General features: G+C 33.3%; 1 protein-coding gene across 1 annotated transcript in view; it reads left to right on the plus strand.

The window, feature by feature from the left end:
- The window catches only part of LOC134278748 (mucin-2-like), a 207,945-nt gene that overhangs the window by 172,023 nt on the left and 13,554 nt on the right, over positions 1 to 22,368 (plus strand). The window contains exon 11 of the mRNA XM_062761037.1: positions 17,944 to 18,075. Coding sequence (XP_062617021.1) covers positions 17,944 to 18,075 — 132 coding nt within the window. The remainder of the gene's footprint in view (positions 1 to 17,943; positions 18,076 to 22,368) is intronic.

Here is a 22,368-nt window from a genome sequence, read left to right on the forward strand (position 1 = left end):
GAATATTGCAAAAGGACCACGGATAAAAGGATACACCAAACGTTTCCAAAGGGCAAAATTCAATTTGCTTGTATTTCTTTTATTAACAAAGATAACATATTAAAAGTTTCATTTGAAAGCTTGTTAAATTTACTATTTAATGATCCTAATTTAAATTTTCATTTTTATCTTATTAAAAAAATATTAATACTTTAATGCAAATATTAGTGCATTTATACTCTTATTGCATGGCCAGTCTTTCTGTGAAATGAGAACCTACCAAGATTATCCATAAAAAAAATATGGACTGGACACGAATTTTGAAATATTTTCAGTGACCTTGAACTTCCCTAAATGACCTTGGGTCAAGGTCATGACACATCCTTGGGTCATGGGAAATCTTTGTGTGAAATAAAAACAAGCCAAGTTTATCAATAAGAAAGATGTGGACAGGACACGAATTATTTTTTTTTCAGTGACCTTGAACTTCCCCAAAATGTCCTTGGCCCAGGGTCAAGGCCAAGGACACACTCTTAGGTCATGGGCAATCATTGTGTGAACTGAGAACCTACCAAGTTTATCCATAAGAAAGATATGGACCGAACACGAATTATGAATTTTTTCTTCCAGTGACCGAGAATTTCCCCAAATGATCTTGGGTCAAGGTTTTGACACCCTCTTACGACACGGGCAATCTTTGTGTGAAATAGGTACCTACCAAGTTTATCTATAAGAAAGATTTGGACCTGACACGTATTATGAAAGTTTTCTTCCAGTGACAGTGAAGTTCCCCAAATGACCTTGGGCCAGGGTCATGATACATCCTTAGGTCATGGGCAATCTTTGTGTGAAGTAGTAGATTCTAATGTTCCTCATTAAGGAAGATATGGACCGGACACTTTAGCGCAGACAGAGGGACAGATTTACAGCTAGGCAGACGGACAAGCTGATTCCTATATACGCCCAAACTTTGTTAGGGGGGGGGTTATAATAAAATTGAATATTCCAGGGACCCAGATCCCCTTTGATCCATGCATGCCTTACCAAATTTGTTCAAAAGTAATCCGAAATGCTCAAATTTTTTGAGTTGGCTTACTTTTGATTTCTCTCTCTCTGTACAAGGATGTATATTTCTCTAGACTCTAACTAAGGCATTTGAAAATATTTGTTGCTTTGGTTTTTATAAATTTATTTTACGTATAAACATACATGTAGGTGTTGGAACCAAGGGGGGGGGGGGTCAAAGATAGACATCATATAGGGAAAAAACATGGGGGAGTAGATTTAGCCCCCCCCCCCTTTTCAGCAGGCATTTGGCAGTGTAGTCGAATAAGGGAAAGTGGTAGTGTTTGAAAGAAAAAATGGCACTGAAAGAATTTCGATCCCCCTCCCATGAAATAGGATTTCATGTTTGAAACCCACCCTTTTCATTTGCTTCCGACACGAATGTAACAAATTAAAAATTCACCAGTATTTTGTTATGACCCTAGAGTTTTATTCCATTTTTTAAGACTTGATTTTCATGACAATAAGCTGTCATACATTGGTATCAGTGTTTGAAAAGGATTCCTTGTTACGTTTTAAAAAACTACTACTAAAAATTAACTTGTTTTTATGAGAGGATGGGGGGGGGGGGGTTAACTTTAGTTACAGAAATGGCTTTACTATTAATAGGCGTTTAAACAAAGTAATATTGGTCAGACATATAAATTATTAGCTTAGTGAAAAATCGAACATAGAAAAGCTATTATTCCTTCATTCAAGGATACTTTGTGGCAAGTTAAATTGAAATTACCCCAGTGGTTCTTGATAAGAAGATGAAAATATAAATAGTTTACATGAGAAAGACAACGACTGACAAGGCACAAATGATCATAAAAGCTCACTTGAGCCTTTATTTTAAAAACATGTGTTACTATAAATAGAAATGGAAACCCACCTTATTATGCATTTTGGTTACTGCTCTCTTATACGTGTCGTTTACATAATGTTAGTTACAGCTAATGAAAAGTTTGACTGCAATTTCCTATCCCTAATTTGACAAAATAGAATGATTCTACATTTTTTTGAGTAATTGCTGAATGTCTATTTATAACTATACGTTAGTATAGGTAGAAATGGAAAAATACCCATACACATAATTTTTATATATTTCTGCTAAAGCTTTTTCATACTCGTTAGTCACCTTCATTCAATAACAATTTTATCAGTAGTTTGTCTGAAAATTGTCCATTCCTGATGTTAAATAAAATGCAAAAGTCTATATTTTCTCGAGAATTTGCCGCATGTCTATTTTCCAACATGTGTTACTATAAAAAGAAATGGAAACTTCTGCTTCTCATTCTGTATTTCGTATATGTTTTCTTTAATTTGTTGGTAACCATATGCCAACAGCAGTTAAAAACTTATAGTCTGCAATTGTTCATCCAAAATGTGAGAAAAAAGTACAAAAAATTACATTTTTCCGATATTTTGCAGTACGTCTATTTTTAAACATGTGTTACTATAAATAGAAATGGAAACCACTGCTTCTCATTGCAGCCCGGAGGACCGGGCTGCTTTATGCATATAAGTTTAAGTGTTGGTGTATGGGGACTGGAGTAGTTATGTACAATAAAAGGTTTTCTAAACATTGAAAAGATTGTTAATCAGAATATTTTCGTTTATAAATTACGAGATACATAATATATTCACTTCCATAACGTAAATATAAATGATGCGTGTGTCCACCTTCAATTTATATCTTATGAAGCCAACATTTACTTGAGGAATTGATCAAGTTTAAAATGGTATCGGTTTGGTTGATTTTTATCCGACTACAAGTTTTTAAAAATATTTGCGTCTATCGTCTCCATCAATTACTGTAAACCAATTATTATACGCGTGCGATAAATATCCGCGAGTTCCGCGACTAACCTCTGCTCGCGGATATTTATCGTCGCGAACCAGTTGTTCATTATATTCCCATATCATGATTTATTTAGAGTTATTTGTCCCTTTTTCAATACCGATCCCGACGGTTCAACAAGTAATCACGGAAGAACTTTACTGTTAGTGTACAAGAAGCAGTTGAAATTTAATTACAAACATTCAGAAAAAATAAAAACGAATGGCAAATCTAAAACTATTTGTCTAAAAATGATAAAAATGTCAATAATCATTAAGCTTGTGTTATTATTATTCATTTATTGTCACGGACGAGTCAGAGATAGCCTGGTTAATTACGGCTAATTATGGCCCAGTCCTGCTCTGTCACAACTATCTATAATAATTGCCCCTTGGCTATGTAGATCTTAGAAAGCGTCGATTACCCAATTAGTATGAGGCACTTTTACAATTGAGAGTTTTAAATCAATTTTAATCTCCTAGATTTTTTCCCGATTTTCGTTTGAGCGTTGTGAAAATGCGTATGAAGTATACTCATGGTAAACATTTTACCTACTTTAGGGGCGGATATAAGATTTTAAATGGACGCAATGCACAGATCTAGAATGTCTTGAATAATGCGTGAGCAGACCTCACGCTACCATTTTACCTAGTTTATGGGCGGATATAAAATTTTTATTTGATTCACAAATGCTCGTGGAAATAAAAAAAAATGTGACCACTCGTTCGCGGAAATAAATCGTCGCGGATTAGTTCTCTAGCGGTCAGTCGCGAATAAAAAATGACGCGTATAATAATTGGTTTACAGTAGACGCATACCTTTTTACACATACCGAAGCGGTCTGCTGATCAGGACTCATTTTCATTGTTAACTTTATATTTCCATTTCTGATTTTTTTTTTCTCTGTGATAACTGTTTGAAAGTTGGGGGAGATTATTTCTTGATAATTCTGCCAGAATGTAAATTAGGCAGGTCGATAGGTCAACAGCTAAGGAGGCCTAATACGCATGCAAATCTCGTGCGCATCTATCTCTGCGTCTGACGCTTAGGAGGCCAAATATGCATGTAAATCTCGTGCGACTGCCTTTGTGTTTGACGTCAGGACTATTGAAATTGGCATGGAAGTCCTCGTATAATTTAAATCTATTAGTCTACATTTTAAATATCTAAGTCTACAATCTTATTTCACAATGAAATGGAAATATAAATTCTTGTTTTATATTTGATATAAGGCTTTCTTTTACTTGTTGGTCACCATGAATTATGCCAACAGCAGTTAAAAACATATAGTCTGCAATTGTTCATCCAAAATACGTATTTGCAACTCGAAATTATAGAACAACTGCTAAAGAATTGGTTTTAATATCAATATATTATTTTGGATGAAATACACCTCACTAAAGATACCATTATCATAAACTTTGTTAGATAATGTAAACTTAGAAGTACATTTTACTTGCTCATGCTTGCACAATTTTTTTTGGTCTAACATTGAATAATTTGATCATGAAAATTTAATCTAACATATGGAGATGTGTTCAAATTTATAATTTTAAACTGTCATGTTTTGATACAAAAATTGGACTTATGGAAGAAACCAAGTTGACATATTTTTTATATTGTTTAAAGCCAGTGTATGATTATTATTAAATTTTTTATCCATTTTTTGATAATTACATCTTATTATTGGTGAACAATTGATAAATAGTGCTTTTTTCTTTCTAACGCATCACTCAAATTCCTTACACATTATTCAATTTCAATACAATGTGAGTGAGTAGATATATGAATTTGTGTGTGCATGTGCAGAAAAATCCTTTGTATATTGGATTGTAAATATTTTTATTTAACTTTATATTGTATACAATGGATAATGTAAATAAAATTTTAAAAAAACATGAATGAAGGGATTTTAAACGTCGCTGCCATCTGCCCCATACGGTTCATTTTTAATGTTGCAAAGTAATGTCAATTCAGAAGAGGATACCTAACATAATAACACAGCGGTCTTTATTTGCGTCGTTTATGAAGCTCAAGCATCTTAAATTACACGTTTCTTTCTTTCAATGTTCGTCAACCATGAAGAAGTAAACAGGTTAATCGTACGTTTTAGAAACTTATGCATTACCCATCCTCAACAATTCTGTATGGAAATCTGTCTTCGTCACAATTTCTAACTGGTATGTGTATTTCTGATTTGTTTTTAACAATTATTAATTTATCTCGTTTCTATATCCTGTAAAGACAACATATATGAATGTTCAAAAATATTTGAATTTGAATCTTCAAATCTACCTAGCTAAGTTTCCATCTGCGTAGATAATAAAAAAAATCTATAAAATTAATATTCTGTAAGGAAAAATCGATCCAAGATATTGAACATTTAAAACATCAGAATCCTAGACGCTCTAGTTTTCCTTCTTGTAGCTTCTTTCAAATTACTTTAATTTCTTTAGTCCTGGTGGACAAACCATTACTGGTGATGTAAAGATAGATAAAAATGATGTTTTGAAAGCAATCGTTCAAAAAAAAATTTACGAATACTAATGGTATCTGTACATGTATATGAAGTGAACATTTTAATTTATTATCATATTTATGAAATGCTAGACAATCGGCTAGATATAAAGGGGACGACTCCGACACTTTAAGGGATTGGATAATGTGTTAAAGATATATGAAATCGCATACTTTTATACAACCAAAAGGAAAATGGACAAATGCGTATGCACCTTCTGCTGTTCTACATTTCGTTGTTACGCATAGTTAAAATATAAATAAATGTATAGAGTTTAAACGAACAAATTGAAATCATTCCATCTCTGAAGCTTGAAACCGATATTCTTTTATTCTTTAAAAATACAACTGTCATGTAGAAATCCATGACATTTTAAAATATGCCTGTATCAGTATTCAAATCAAAGTCTATTCTGCAAGTTGTCATGTGACCATTTTAGAGATTTTTTTTCCTTATTTTTTTGCGTGTTTTCTCGGGCGTGACTTTCACAATCGCTACAAATCTTAAGAAGGTCAACAATGCAACTTCAAAGATGACTTTAAGGTCAAAATCTAGATGAAAGGTGGCTACATATTAATAAAATTTGATAAATTAATTCCTTCAATGATACTTTACAAGTTATGGTTGGTCAAATAAGGTTTTTCTTAGCATAATTTGTAGATAAACAGATGAAAAATAATATTTTAAACTGTCATTTCAATGATAATTAAGAAATTCCAGTCATGAATAAGTGAGTTTTTTTTCCATATCAGACAAAGAAAATGTATCAAAATTGCCAACAGTCTCTCAGAAAATGGTAATTTGTATGTTCCTGGTCTCTTATTTAAAATAATGTCTAATTCAATTAATATACGTATCAGGACTACTTTTCATGTAATTTCAATTTTAATTCCCAAACATACATTATTTCCTACATAATTCTATTAGAGCCGTAAAGTACGGGGAAAAGAAATTTGAAAGTTATTATGACGTCATAGTGGATATAGGACCAAAAAGTTATAGTCTTAAGACATTTACTTGATCTTGACCTTAAAAGAAGTGGAGATTAATTGAAAAATAATATTTCTCCAAATGTTGACAAATAAACAATCAAAATTTTCCATAAATTACAACTGTTAGTATGCTTTAATTGTCTTAAGGTAGTATTCGATTATGAATCGCGTGTACTAGACTCCGAGGCCCGGTAGAATGGTTACTGTCTTGCTTGATTGATTGTATATTGTTTAACGTCCCTCTTGAGAATTTTTCACTCATATGGAGACGTCATCGTATGCCGGTGAAGGGCTTCAAATTTAGACCTATGCTCGGCACTCAGGGCCATTGAGCAGTGAGGGTTCTTTATCGTGCCAGCGCCTACCGTGACACGGGACCTACGTTTTTAAGGTCATATCCGAAAGACCCGTGACTTTCACTTCTGATGCCGAGCGCTTGGCGAAGGAACAGTCGCTACCTATTTTTACGTCTTAGGTTTGACGCGGCGCCGGGAACGAGAATCGAACCCGGGCCTCCCGATCACGAAGCGAACGCTCTACCACTAGGCTACCGTGAACGTCCCTCTTGAGAATTTTTCACTCATATGGAGACGTCACCGTATGCCGGTGAAGGGCTTCAAATTTAGACCTATGCTCGGCACTCAGGGCCATTGAGCAGTGAGGGTTCTTTATCGTGCCAGCGCCTACCGTGACACGGGACCTACGTTTTTAAGGTCATATCCGAAAGACCCGTGACTTTCACTTCTGATGCCGAGCGCTTGGCGAAGGAACAGTCGCTACCTATTTTTACGTCTTAGGTTTGACGCGGCGCCGGGAACAAGAATCGAACCCGGGCCTCCCGATCACGAAGCGAACGCTCTACCACTAGGCTACCGTGAACAATTATGTATCTTGTTTGTAGGCTTTTTTTTAAATTTTGGAAACCAATATGAGTACATGAATTGTCAATCCGATGCATTTGATATTACATCATACAGCTGCTGTGTTATTTAATATCACATTTGAAATTATATACCTTATTTTATTTCCTTCAATCAATTTTCGTAATTTATACCTTCTTTACTTACCTCAAAGCATATCATAATAATAAAAAGAAATAAAAATAAAAAAAAAATTAAAAAAAATCGAGAAGATATGTTGATAATAATAAGTCAAATGTTGTATAATAATCGAATGTATAAGTGCACAATCAGAAGATATTGACACTGTAAATGTTTTCAAAGAATAGATCTTATAACTTTTCTATAATCCATTTTTTTTTCTTTTATAGCATGTAACTATTTTTCCCCCTGAAATGGAAACCAACAAGCATTTGGTTATATGGACAGTTGTTCTAATAACATTCAGCACAGATTTTTACAGTGGTCAAATATTAATTGAAAATAAAGACAGCTGCTTTGGACCGAAGGAACTGGGATTTTTTATAGAAGAACTAAGTGTATTGAAGAAATATGTAGGAGACCAGGAAAAAAGAATAGAAAGCCTCGAAAGTGAACTTTATTCAGTCAAACAAACTCTTTATGCGCGTAAGTATAATTACATAAGCACGTTTTCTCATGACGTTCATTACATGCAAAAGATTACACGCGGAATTTATGAATTGCAAAAATCTGCTATGCAATGTGCCCCACAGTAACTGTGAATTCCATAGCATTTTCTTCAAGAACAATTCATGTTTTTTTTTTTAGATTTAATCCAAAAAAAATTAAATCATGATAAGATATACAGGATTATTATGCCCCATTTTTATCCGACATATGACGCTTTGAAATGATTTGCCTTAATAATTTACCAAAACCGCTGATAAACATAAATGTACTATTTATTGCATAAAGTAAAAAGAGTGTCTAACGGAACGACGTGCGCCATCACCACGGCATCACGTGACTTCTATTAATAGCGATATATTCCTAAATAAAATAAAAAAGCTAACAGAACAGCAATACCCCGGAGCTAAACATTTTTTTGAGTAAATAATGCAGTTGAAAAACATCTTTTTTGTCTGAAAAGTTCTGCTAGAGTCCCACTTAGAATCCCACACCTTACGCGTTGTTTTGAATTTTTTTTTACATATGATGCGAGAGTTTTGTAAAACCAAGCTTAACTCGGGATTTTAGCAGCACTTTCAAAGTGTTTTAGGAGGCAAACTTTTCATCTCCATGAATCTTATGTTTTGAAATAAACAGCTTATTGTTGTTCTGTTGCATTATTTTTGTCACAAATGACAGAGGAAAGGTCGACCGGGATACGTTTATAGCTAACTGTCTTCGAAAGAGGATAAAATCGATGAAAATAAATTAGCATACCTGTTTTAGTAACAGAACTGCATATGAGTTTCACATAATATTCACGATATTTACTTTTAAACTACATTTTACGTATCTTTGTACACACCGTCTTGGCCAAATTCTCTTTATACAACATAATCAATTCCAAAGTTACTTGATAAACACATATGACGGTTGTAGATTTTAGTCAAAATGACAGAATACAGCATAACAAAATAAGAACATTTCATTTTGTTAATATTTACACGTTTCTATTTATTTTCTAGAGTTACATTACGTCTCAAAATACCAATATTACAAAAACTTGTGTTCTAGAATTGACGCCACCTCTCATTCTATGACGTCATAATGTAGCACTAATTTTGTCAAGGTATTTTGTATGGTTTCTTATCCTCCCTGCGTTTTTAAAGTGTATTCAGGATTTCATTTCAGCAATGAATGCAACCTTAATTTTATGAAGATGTATAATTGAAAAAAATAAATAGGACTACATGAAAAAGGAAGAGATTGTTTTAATGCTTTTTTCCTATCTATTGGCTTTTTTACAAAGATGAGAAAATGATATATTTCGGATCTTCTATTAATTTTTTCACAAACTTAAACTCATCGTTCGTCCAATTGAAATGCTTTGAAAGACATCGGATAAATTTAAATGTGATCACATGATGAACTCTCGGGATAAGATTGAGCCAAATACATATTTATGTTTCTAAATATTTGGCGATCTTTTTGGACATTTATTTAATCATATATTTAATAGTTAGGTTGGAGACACGAAGAAATTAACATAAAGCAAGTAAAGCATTAGAGCTTCCATTTACTATCTTCAGATGCATTACAAATAAGTTTACTACGCTGTAACATTGAAGGGTATGTTGTGAAGTCATAATAAGATTATAAAGTCACCATCTATGACGTAGTTTTCCGAGGTATTATTACCTCAAAAATTAAACAATGCTGTTAAGCTTTGGTTTAAAGGTTGAAATAAAGATATGTTTCTTGTTTTTTCTTTGTATTTGGTTTCCGCAAAGCATCTTATTAAAGGGAATAAAAATAAATTGTCTCTTCTCGCATCAAAATCTTCACTTAGCTTGGTTTTCATTACATGGATTATAGGTATGAAGAAAAGGAATTATTTGTTTTTCTTCCTGTTTGTCACGTGTCATAAGTAATTGTATTTTTTATATGATTTAGTCTTTTAAATACCGTCGCCCAATAGTCGTATTGTTTATTTTCGTTTGACATAAAAAGTGTTAAATTCCACTTAGCGTAAATCCTATAGGAAATAAAAACTTTTTTTGTCAAACTTAAATATTAATACGGCTATATCATATGATAGGACACAATCACTTTTCACATGTGACAACCAGGAAGAAACACAAATAAATCCTTTCGTTCATATTTCAGCTATGTTAAGGACCGAAAAGAAAAGTACAGTAGCTTCTAGATGCTTATTACTTAAAAAATAATATTCGTATTTTAATAAATGTGTACATACAGTAAACAGTTGGTAAAGGTAATATAGATATCCGTAACAGATGCAGTAAGTTTTAACTTCGTGTATTGAGAAAAGTGGCGATTCTGAATTAATCTGTTATTGATCCACAAAAATTGAGATTTCAAGATTGAGAGCCAAATTTCAGACTACATTTATACCGTATATCTGGAAATTTTTGTGTAAATAATTTTTTAGCAAATTTGCGAGTTCATTGCATTCGCCAAAATATTTTTCTTAAAAATAATTCAACAATAAGAAAATGTAAATGGGATCAGTTTCATTTGGAAAAATTATAAAAAAAAAATTGACTCAAAAGTTATTACCTTGTATTCATAATAACATGAGAAAAAAAAATTCTGACCATGCAATGTATTGGGTTTTATAACTTAATGAAACTTGGATACTGAATTCAAAAAGTTACTTGCTAAACTCAAATTTGGACCATATATTTTTTCCTAAAGAAATATAAATTGAAGTCTTAATCATTAATGAAATAAAAGATGAGATCCTATGCTATAAATACGAGGGTTGTTCGAAATGTTCGTGGACAACTGTCTTCTCTATTTTATTTGACGTCATATGTTATCCAAATAAGGTAGATATATTTTTACAATAAATCCGTTTTAGAACGTCACGGAGCATAAGATAACGATGCAATTTTGTGTTTTACTCAAGAACACGCTGAAAAACTCTAAAAATGTTGAAGGAATCAAGAAAAAAATGACACAAGCGAATTTTGCATGTGTGTACAAATAGTACTGGCAGTATTTGAGTGACAGAGACTCTGTATCGGATGAGTCAGTCTGTGAAGCTACGCTTTAAGTGTTAAAATCTGAACAAATTCTTGGAAAAGTTGGAACGTCAAGGAGAGACATAGGCGCTTCAGAGTTGCGTATCCTGTGAAAGCAGAGTTAAGTAACAAAAGAAATTAAAACCTTAACATAGGAAATTACATAACGAGAGCAATTCTTAAAAATAAATGTCAAGTATTAGAAAAAGGATTTAGTGAGTGGGCCTTGGATTATTCTGTGTGAAATGTATAGGGATAGAATTTCTTTTTTTAAGGAATTCTTGGCGCTATGTTAATTTGCCGTTAAGTGTGCTCCGCAGGTACAAAACATGTTGATTTTAAAATGAAGTAAATTGATTTTTGTCAAATCGAATAGAATGAAACTTCACACATCGACAAAACAAATATTTTTACATATTACAGTACAGGCAACGCATATCCCGTATTTCCCGCGCCCCGCCGCGGTATAAACACAACGCGGTATTTGGCCAGGTGAGACAGGTAAACCGCGTTCCCTCCGCGGGAATTTCATCACCTGCCTGTTCCCGCCGCGGTTAAATCATCGATCAATTACTGACAATTAGTATCGTAAACAAACGGGAGTTATCTCCCCGAATTGTAATTTGCGAATTTTCACTGTAACCAAAAAATAACGACACTGTATGTTTATTAAAAGAAGTATTTTCATTTATTTTGCTATGATGAATAGAAATTAAACGAAGAAAAAATATATTTATTTTTGTTTCTAAAATTATCTATCAATATTTGATTTAGAATTAAAAATTTTATATAATTGCTTAATTTTTGCGTTATTGAAAGTCTAACAAGAAACAAAATTAAATTAAGTTTTTCTTAATTATTAATTCTTATTCTTATTACATGTATATGCGAACTTAAATCCTGCTGAACTAAGACAGTGTGAGTTTCGATAAACGATTTCCAGTACATTCTCATACTGTTTATATTCTTTTCAAAAATTTAGAACACTTAATTTAATCAATTTCGCTTTATTGTATAAATGTGCAGCCATTTTTCTTATAGTGTCAAATTACTGGGAAACATTCGATGGCGATAGTTTACAGTTACATGTAGTGGGCACGTGAACATAAATTTCCTTTACGCAAGATATCAAGAAAAAATTCTTTTCTTCTTTTTTTCTCATTGTTTATGTTCATTTTCCAAATTTAGAACACTTTTCTTTAATTTATTTTTGCTGAATTATATTATTTAGCAGGCATTTTTCTCAAAGTGTCAAATTATCGGAAAACATGAATTTTATTTCGACGGCGTGAGTTCACTTTGCAGTTACATGTGAACTTTATACAAGATATCAAGCAAAAATATCGCCAATTGACCTTCATATTTACATGTGTTTCTTTTGTAAACAAATATGTCTTTCTTTTTAATTTTAAAATTTTTCCATTTTCATGTGCAATAAAATAAGATAGGATGTGCAGGTACGGTGATAAACTTCGCAGAACAAATTGAATTAAAGAAGGGGGATGTATTACACCTAAGTTTTTAATAATATTCAATGAAAATAATCAAATACTTTCGATTTCTTTGACAAATTTTGTTTCTTTGTGTATTAAGTATTAGCCGCGATCATTTCCTGTGTATAGGGATTAGCAGACCCGGCGCAGGAAACGGCATGCCCTTGGGGTTTCACACCTGTCCTAGAGTACCTGGAGTAACTCTCTCTGAATGTTCACGTCGTTGTCTAGCCTATCAACACAGCATTTGATTCAATGTTTCATTATTTCATCGATATCATTTTCAAATTAGATAACAGCCTTGAAATTTTAGTTAATATATTGTTGCTTTTTTTAACTGAGTGTATAAAGTAAAAAAAAAAAACTTTTAAAACAAATTACATGTAATATTTAAAGTATTTTAAATTAATTAAATCAAATAATGATTCATTACTATTTTATTTACGTGTCTGTTTATACCTGTACCAGTTAGTAGATGACGAGAGAGAGACACACACACACACAGAGAAAAAAAGAGAGAGAGAGAGAGAGAGAGAGAGAGAGATTACAATAGCAACTTGAGGCACGTGCACGACCGTTTGTCCACGTTTTGATCAGAATAAAAATTATTGATTTCTCAAGCCTATCGAATAAAACTAAACTAAACTAAACATGATATAATTTTGATGAAATTGCTAATGGATCAGATTTTTTTAAATTCCATAATAATCGTTGCCGTGAACAGATACATGTACATTTTGCTGTCGCTGATTTTTTTTCAGTTTATTGACCATTTGTGGATTAATATGTGAGTTTAAGGAAAACACAGGAACAGATATAGCTAAACACCCAATATTTAACGAAACTAACATGCAGTTTGATATGATTGTTTCCAAGACATTTATTCATCTTATTCATAATTGTTCGTCAGTGTTCCTTCATGATGTAAGATTACGTAATGTGAAGGTATTGCGGGTATCTCGTTAAGGGTATAGACCAGTTACACAGACACCTGAAAACTTGAACTATTTTCATGACAATAAGTTTAAGAATTTCTGTGCTGTGTGTTCAAATTATTTTAGAGCCCATATTAAACGGCTGATAGAAGAGTCAGCCTTTCCGATCGGCGATACGTGAAATTTGTTCATCATTATCATAGACATGACTTTAATAATTTTCGAAAAGAGCAGAAAATATAACTACAGTAAAATACTAGCTATGAAATATTGATATTCTGAATAGAATTACTTATAACCCCCCCCCCCCCTAAAAAAAAAAAGAAAATAATTAAATAAAAAATCATGTCGATATCTGGTTCATAGGCTTACAATATAGCGCATAATAATTGGGCAACATATTCCCACATGTACACATGTTGTTGTTGTTTTTTTTTTAATTTTGATTGTTATTATGTATCTCTTTGTACATGTATTGTCCTTTTTCATGCTTTTGTTTATATGTGCACTGTATAAAAGGCATTTTTAAAAGTGAAACCAATGGCTGTGATAGAACCTCGCAGATAAATAAACACATAGCTACATGTAACTCCAACTGCACGCGCTAATCGTGAACACTGGATTACGGTGCATAAAAAAAGAAGGGATATGACATTCTTTAAATACTAAAATTAATTCTACTTATTTAGCAATTTGAAGATCATTTGTGGTGAGATTATTGATTTTATAAATAAATATGATTTTATAAATAAATATATTCGATAAATTATACTACTATATTTCATCCAATATGACTGTCAACAGACGCGTTTGAGAATTAATCAATTTTGAGTGACTATTGGTATATAATTTTTCTAAAAACAAATTGATAAAACTTAAAAATGAATTAAAAAAAAATACTTCTAATGGTATTCATAATATTAATGTGGTCGTACTCTTAAATGGCTACCCCCCCCCCCTTTCGACCCCATTAAAAATCGACAAGACTTTACAGGTAAGAACATCTAATTAAGCTGAAGAAGAACGGAAGCTGGATCGCCGCGGTGTAAACACGGTCTCAGGTAGCACCGCGATCAAAACCCAGGACGGTGTAACGCGGAAAGGATTAATACACCGCGGAGGGGACGCGGTCTAATACGGGATCCGCGTTGCCTGTACTGTATATAGTGCTTGCTTTAAAATTCGAGTGAGCAATAAAACAAGGATTGACATCGTCCACGAACTTTTCGAACAACCCTCGTAATACTTATCGACACATCCAGCTTTTGAGTATCTCTTACATAAAAACCAAAATTCAAACGTAGGAATTTTTTTACCCCCATGTTGACCTTTTTGCAATAAAATTAAGCAATTACCAAAAATAGGACTAGATGAGAACTTTATTTTTTTATGTTGTCATGCGTAAACACTTGCTAAAATAAGTCTAAATGCGTAAAATAATTAAAATCCATGACATGCAAAGTGCCACCGATTGTCTGTTTTTTTTCGGTGGATTGCCTCTTAACCCTTTACTGGGCAATTCTAGAGTAGATGCTGTAACCAGTGCGCAACGCGGGCGACCATAACGGACTTGAAGGACTAGCCACGAACTAATTTTTCATCCCATTTCGTAAATGAAAATAAATTTTTGAATGGATATTGAATAAAAATTCTTTTAAATCTCAAGATCTTTCATTTTATACGAAGATAAAATAAGGGTTTGGTCCGTTTAAGGAGGCAAGAGGGACCAAAAGTATGTTATATCTATCCAGGATATTTAAGGCTATACATGTAGCAAGGAGGCGGGGCCTCTATACGGGAAATGTTAACAATGACGTCACTCAAAATAATAATAATTTTTCATTTTATGCATTATTTATATTTGTACCACCCTGTATCATACATTGATTTTTACCTGAATAAATCTACTACTACTACTACTACTAATAATATGGTCTTCAAATGAAATAATTTGCTATTCTAAACTGCTGGATAGCTTTAGACTACATAAAACTTACTATTACATGCAGATTTGTCGTTTGTTAAATCACATACAACAAAATACCTGGTATAACGATTCATTTTTCCCAATGCACTTGTCAATGTGACGTCATCTTGTAAAGTTTGATGCAGGGTGTACATATTGTGAAGCTTTTCAAGCCATTTTGTACAATGAAACATGTCTTTTGTTATTAAATGAAATATCATTAATTGTTATATAAGAGGCCTGTAACTTGAATGCGATGTTAATATATTATTCAAATACAGTCTGTATCTTCTCTAGAAAAGTTATTCTGTGTTCTATTTATATGCAGATTCCTTATAAAAGTATTAGAAGTTTACCATAAGAAAGATATGGACCAGACCCATTTCCAAAGGCAACCAGACAGCTAGACAGTCGGACAGACAACTAGACGGACACGTTGATTCCTATTTGCACCTGAAAACTTCGTTTGGGGGGATAAAAAGTTGAAAGAGAAAACTCATGGCTTATACATTTTTCTTTAATTTAGGGTTTTTTTGCAAAAGAAAAGAATAATAAGAAGGTGTTTGCCTGCTGTTTATAGGAGATCCACATGAAGTAGATGTATTCTACATACCGAGTCCGATGTATATTCGTATAGTTTTATATAGTAGGGCTAAAAACTGGAGGGCCATATCTCGGAAACATCACCAGTTTTTCATAAAAGTGGAAACTGACCCCTAGTACCCCACCCACAAAATTTCAGACAAAATGAAATTTTAAAATTTGAATTGCGAACTGCGTTCGAGCATGCAGTTCACTTTTGAATTGCAAATTGCAAAATGCGTTCAAAATTCTAATTGCCGTATTAAGGAAACCATTCTTTTGATCTGTACAAAATTTTATTTTTAAAGTATCCGGCTTAGAGTTATATCGCCAAATTGTCGTTGTATATTTCACTAAATTAGCAAGGTCAGGAATACCTGACTTTTTCCTCAACATATTTGCAAAAACAGCATTGAAGTGTTTCTGGAAACTTTGACTCTGACCTTTCACCATTTAGATTTAAAATAATTTTGGATCATTGCAAACTCAAGTTTTATAGCAAGATCTCAAAGAGATCTGCAGTTATCCTTTGAATTTCTGTCCTTAGGACTCAATCTTCATAGGCACCAGGGTTTTCCATCGCTGGAAATCTTACTATGTTGGAGAGTTTAAGCGAAGCACTAAAATTTTGCGGTATTTTCACTGAACTCTGCAAGGAAAGTTATAATTATAGCCGTTGAATCGTATCAGGCCTCTACCTATGATGGTAACGAATAGCTCCAAAGTGCTGCAAATATGTACAAAGGTCAGTCTGATTAACTTTGCGTAAAACACACAAAAAAGTCTCTAATAGTGCACAATGAAAAGACGTCGGAAAACTTGCGCAGTCGTTTCTACGGGCGAGCAGGTAAGATGCAAGGGAAATCCTAACACCAGTGCTCTTGACAATTTACAAACACTGATGTCTCCATACTATGATATTCAGGAATTACGACACACTCACCACTGGCAATACATATATACTTAGATACAAAAGTACCCACGTCAGTGCAATGAAGGTTCAAGAATCAACAAACTTGAGTTTGCTCAGTGACAAAGAGGGATTGACCCTCGTATTTGTTACTATAAGATCAAATCATAGGTGAAGAAAATGACATTCTCTGGAAGAATTGATCAGATGACTGCACTCATGTATTTTAGTGCTGTATAAAAACCAGGGTTGTCTACACATTTTTTTCTTATCTATGTGCGGCCTTACGTATTTTACCTCTAGTACGCTCTCGACAAAATCCGCAGTACCTATTTGATTTGAAGTTTATTGTTATTAATTTTTTTTAATTGCTAATTATATGCTACACTGGTAAAAGTTCTTGGAATTCAAAAAGATATCATACAATATTAAGAATTGAATACCCGTTTGTATTTCTAAAGAAAATGATTGATTGATTGTATAATTTTTAATTTTCAATTCGAGCATTTTTCACTGATATAGAGACGTCTCCGTATGACAGTGAAGGGCTTTAAATTTAGACTCGGCAATCTGGGCCTTTGAACCGCGAGGGTTCCAGCGCCTATCAGGTAGGGTTTCTTTATCGCGCAAACGCCTATAAGGACGCTGGACCTACGTTTTAAAGGTCATATCCGGAAGACCCATGACTTTCACTTCTTATGCCGAGCGCTTGGTGAACTGTCAATACCTATTTCTACGTCTAAGGTTTGACACGGCGCCGCGAATGAGAATCGAACCCCGGCCTCCAGATCACGAAGCGAATGATCTACCCTAGGCTACCGTGGCCGGTCATTTCTAAAAGAAAAAAAAGATAACTCTTGAACACTTGATCAAACATTCAAGAGAAAATGCCATCTGACCTTGAACGGGATATTAAACATGTGTACGAAAGTTATATTGAACAATAATTTGATATTATGTACCGTTATCTCTACAGATTAGCTGTCAATTATTATTTGATTTAACAATATATTATTTAAGAAAAAATATATTGAGGAAGATATAAAGACGTCAAATTTCCAGGTGTTGATAAAACATATAAGTATATCTTCCCTCTTATCAACAGGAAATTTCACCACCACTACCGACACCATTAAAGAAACAATGGAACCAATCACGATAGCAGAAACAAAAACTGCTGTATCTGAAACGATAACTTCACCAACATCATCCAATGTTCAATTCTCAACTTCAACAGGTAATATTCTTTTTAGCAACCGACCGAATAATGAATATTTCTCATTTTTCCAAGATTACACTCCCTTTTGATCTGACATGTGATTATTTAGCAATTGAGACAAAAGCTGTACTTTTTCACACATCTGAACTATCGACAGTATCTATATTTGAAAGTTTAAATTACGGTTCTGTCGAAGGAACTCTTATTATTCCAACAAATAGACTGGTAATAAAATATCTTATTTCGTCTACGTTTGCATACCCCCTTTTTACGGTAACTTAGGAACGTTGGTTCAAGTGATTACTGAATTTCGAAGTTCTATTCACATCAGAATCGGATAAAAAGTATTAAAGTGGTATTTGACTGAAAAAGAATGCAAGAACACTGAAGTTACATCAGAAGAAGCATTTATTTTAGAGTCAGATAATCCCGTATTGGTTACCAGTTTCGGAATGGGTAACGGCAGTATACGGGCTCCGATCCTTACATGACAGTCAATCCTAGAATTAACCAATATGTCGACTACTATAATGTTGTTCTACCGGAAGGATATACAAAAAACTATATAAGTGTGATAATTCCACAAACGTATATAAGTTACCTTCAGATAAACGGTTCATCTGCTGGAAACTATCAAACTGTGCGCGTAACCCCTGCAGCATTGAAGAGCACTTTCATGATTCGTACTCTTAAAGTACACAGCGGACCAGTAGTATTAAAGACAACAAATAATGCAACATTTGGAATAACTGTCTACGGACATAGATTTTCTGACGGATATGCATTTACTGGCAACTATGCTATACGAAAGCCCAGAAGGCTCATTCGAGATTCGAGGTTCGAATTACGAAATTCGAGATTCGAAATACGAGATTCAAAATTCGAGATTCGAAATTCGAGATTCAAGATCCAGATTAACCAATCAAAAGCAGATTCAACATTTGATTACTCCCCTTTATTAGGATTTTACATAACAACATAACAAAGGGGAGTAATCAAATGTTGAACCCGCATTTGATTAGTTAGTTTAGATCTTGAATTTCGAAACTCGAATTTCGCATCTCGAATTTCGAATCTCGTTTTTCGAAACTTGAATCTCGAATGAGCCTTCTGGGCTTTCGTATGGTTAACTACAAAGGTTATTTTCCCGTCATCATTGCTGTCGTCTTTATGGCGGTGATTTCTAGGGAATTTCGTATGTCTTTTCATCTTCCAATGTTGATTGATCCATTGGAAAATTTTGTCGTAGTTAATATATCTTCAATTCCTCCAGACGTCTACGTCGAAGGGTTTTATCTGTAATAATTGTATAAATCATTTTTGTAATACCCCTACCATACGCTTCCTTTTTAATTTCTTAATTTTAAACGATTTTTTTAATTAAATTTCGACTGTTTTCCCCAACTGTCGGTCCAGAACCTGTGAAAATAGACTTTTGAAAAATGTTGCCCTTTGACGTCAAATGATGCTAAACTGAATTATCTTTTCATTCAGTAAAGGAAGATAAGAGAAACGTTGTTGACAGGTGTATCAGGTAACAGTCGACCTGATAAACCAAAGTGCGAACTGTTGCCAGCGGCCTACAACCTTACGCAACAACTTGCACTCCAAGCGATCAGATCGAGTGTTCCCCACTACCACAATCCACAACTGTCTAATGTTAAGCAAAATTCTACACAATAACTCTATATGGCTAAAGGAAGACTCCTGTTGATCTGAGGCTAAGACGTAAAAGGTCAGGATGATAAATAAAAAAAAATATGTCTGTTTTAACCCTTACATTTCCATTCGATATCTCGAGAAACCTTCGAGATTTTGCAATGCTATCCTGCACCACAACTTCCTATGACTTAAAGAAGATCCCTATCTATTTAAAGGTCAAAAGTAATTGTCATAATTATATGAATTCATACATTTTTTTCTGTGTCTAAACTTTCCGGGCAATATCTCAAAAAGCGTTTTTGCAATTAAATTTCATGCCATAACTTCCTATGTCCCCTGCTTTGTTTCAAAGCGATATCTCGAGAATCCTTTGATCTTCTGCAACTTAATACTACATGACAGCCCCCCGTGACCTACAGAGAAGGCCTATTGATTTTGAAGCCAAAAGGTCTCAAAGATGATAATCACACTGTGAATTTTGATGAAAAATGTTGCATGTATACAAAATGTATGTGACCTATTGTTTGCATTTCATTTCTAGATGAATAAAGTTGTTTGATGGCCGGTGTAAAGACGAATGATGACCCCCATCGAATAATGACCGGGGGTCATTTTCCAACGACAAAAATGACCCCCCACCCGTAGAAAAAAAATCATTTTTTGTAGAAAAAGTGTCCTTGGGGTCATTATTTCATATGTTAGTCTTATCAAAAATTGACCCCCATTGAAAAATAACCCCCCTTTAAAGTGATACAAAATTTACAACAAGTAAAACTAGTTTTTACATTTTCTGTAACCTGAAAAATACAAAAACTCGTATGAAATAATTTAGAGATTCACGTAGTCCTTAAAGGCTAAAAATGTGTTTGAATAAAAAATTCTTTAATTGTCAAGTTAATAAAATTTCATTTTAATATTCCTCCTTTCAATGTTTGCTTAAAGAATGATATTCCACTTGTTTTTAGAAATCAAACCATGCAACATCAGGTTTAAAAACTCTTTAATAGGAAAAATTTTTTTTTCCCTCATTTCAACTTTTAGCTTGTATAAGTTTGGCAAATCCTAGTTGACAATGGAAGAGGAAGAAATTTTTATCCCCTCCCCCCATAAAAGAACATTACGTTAGATCAAACAATAAAAAAAGAAAAAAAAAAAGAAAAGAAAAGCAGAAATAGAAATAAAACTCTATACTACTGAAAGAGGCTCTAGATAAAATATTGAAATGTTAAGCATTCACACAAGTACTACCATATCACAATTTGCTTCGCCATGATTAAAGCATACTTTAAATGTTGATGGAGGTATACTTTAAAGTATTGTGGCAAAGTAACAGTTGAAAATGATTAGAATAGTAGATTATTTTAGGCTTATTTTTAGTCCCTCCTTATAGAAAAATAAAGGTAGGGTAGATTTTGCTGTTGTTTTTTTTGTTGATAATTGACTTCCTCCTAAATAGGTTGGAGGTTGGGTGGGTATAACACTTAAAAATATTCTATGTAAAGCTATGGACTAGTGTAAAATACACATTCTAATGCCAAAAATGTATATGTAGACATAACCATTTGATTCAGCACACGGTATTCATTACATTTCTTAATTCTTGTTTTACTCCACTATTATACCCAGTTCTGAGTATATTTTTTAGAGAATTTAATATGAAAATCAAAACAAACATTTTCATTTTTGTAACGTCTTCTTTATACTGTATCATAACATGAAAAGTTAATTGAAAATCTTTTTTATGTCCCTGTTATCAAAGATTCCGGGGTATTTAAATTTATCGAGTTCGTCTATATGTCTGTCGGTCTATCTGGCGGTCTGTTTGTCCGCAAAAACTTTAACCTTGACGATTACTTTTCATTTATTGGAGCTATGACTTCTTATTTAATATTTGTATTCCTTGTGACAAGACTTTACTTCTGATACCACCAAATTTGACCTTTTGACCTTTACCTTGGAGTTTATCCCATTTTACACAAAAATGCCATTTTTTTATTTGGCCTTAACGTTTAAGCGGTAGATACCAATACTTTCATACTTTATATATGTATTTTTTTGGGCACTACCTTGACCTGCATACTAAAACTTTTTGACCTCGGAGATTTCCGTACTTATAAGAAAAACTTTAACCTTGGCCATAACTTTCGAACGGTAAGGGCCATGGGGTTTTCATACTTCACATATGTAATCCTTGTAACATTAAACCTTTCCTAAGAAACCATAAACTTTTACCCTTTGACCGTTGAGTTTGACTTACCTTTCAAAAACTAATTCTCAGCCATTACTTTTGAACAAGTGGTGCAAGGGCTTTCCTATTTTGCAATTGTATTTCTTGTAAGAAAACCCTACTTTGGGTACCAATAAGAAAAGTTTAGTCTTCGCTATGTTGCCATAGGCATAGCTGTTTCACAAACACATATTTTTATATTGTAAGAGGAGTTGCGGATAAGAGATGAATACCCCAAAGCGTAACAGACAGACGGATGGACATTCCGATCACTATATACCCTCCTGCTTTTCAAGCGGAGGATATAATAATATATAATACTGCTATAATACTGCTGATTTTTTTTTGTTTCAGTACGATGATTTCCACCATCGAAAAACAATATTTACCTAACCCTTTAGGGCTGATATATCTTTTACTCT

The sequence above is a fragment of the Saccostrea cucullata genome, unplaced genomic scaffold (genome assembly GCF_032062105.1).
Source record: "Saccostrea cucullata isolate Sc308-1 unplaced genomic scaffold, CSIRO_AGI_Scuc_v1 ctg440, whole genome shotgun sequence".
NCBI classification, from domain to species: domain Eukaryota; kingdom Metazoa; phylum Mollusca; class Bivalvia; order Ostreida; family Ostreidae; genus Saccostrea; species Saccostrea cuccullata.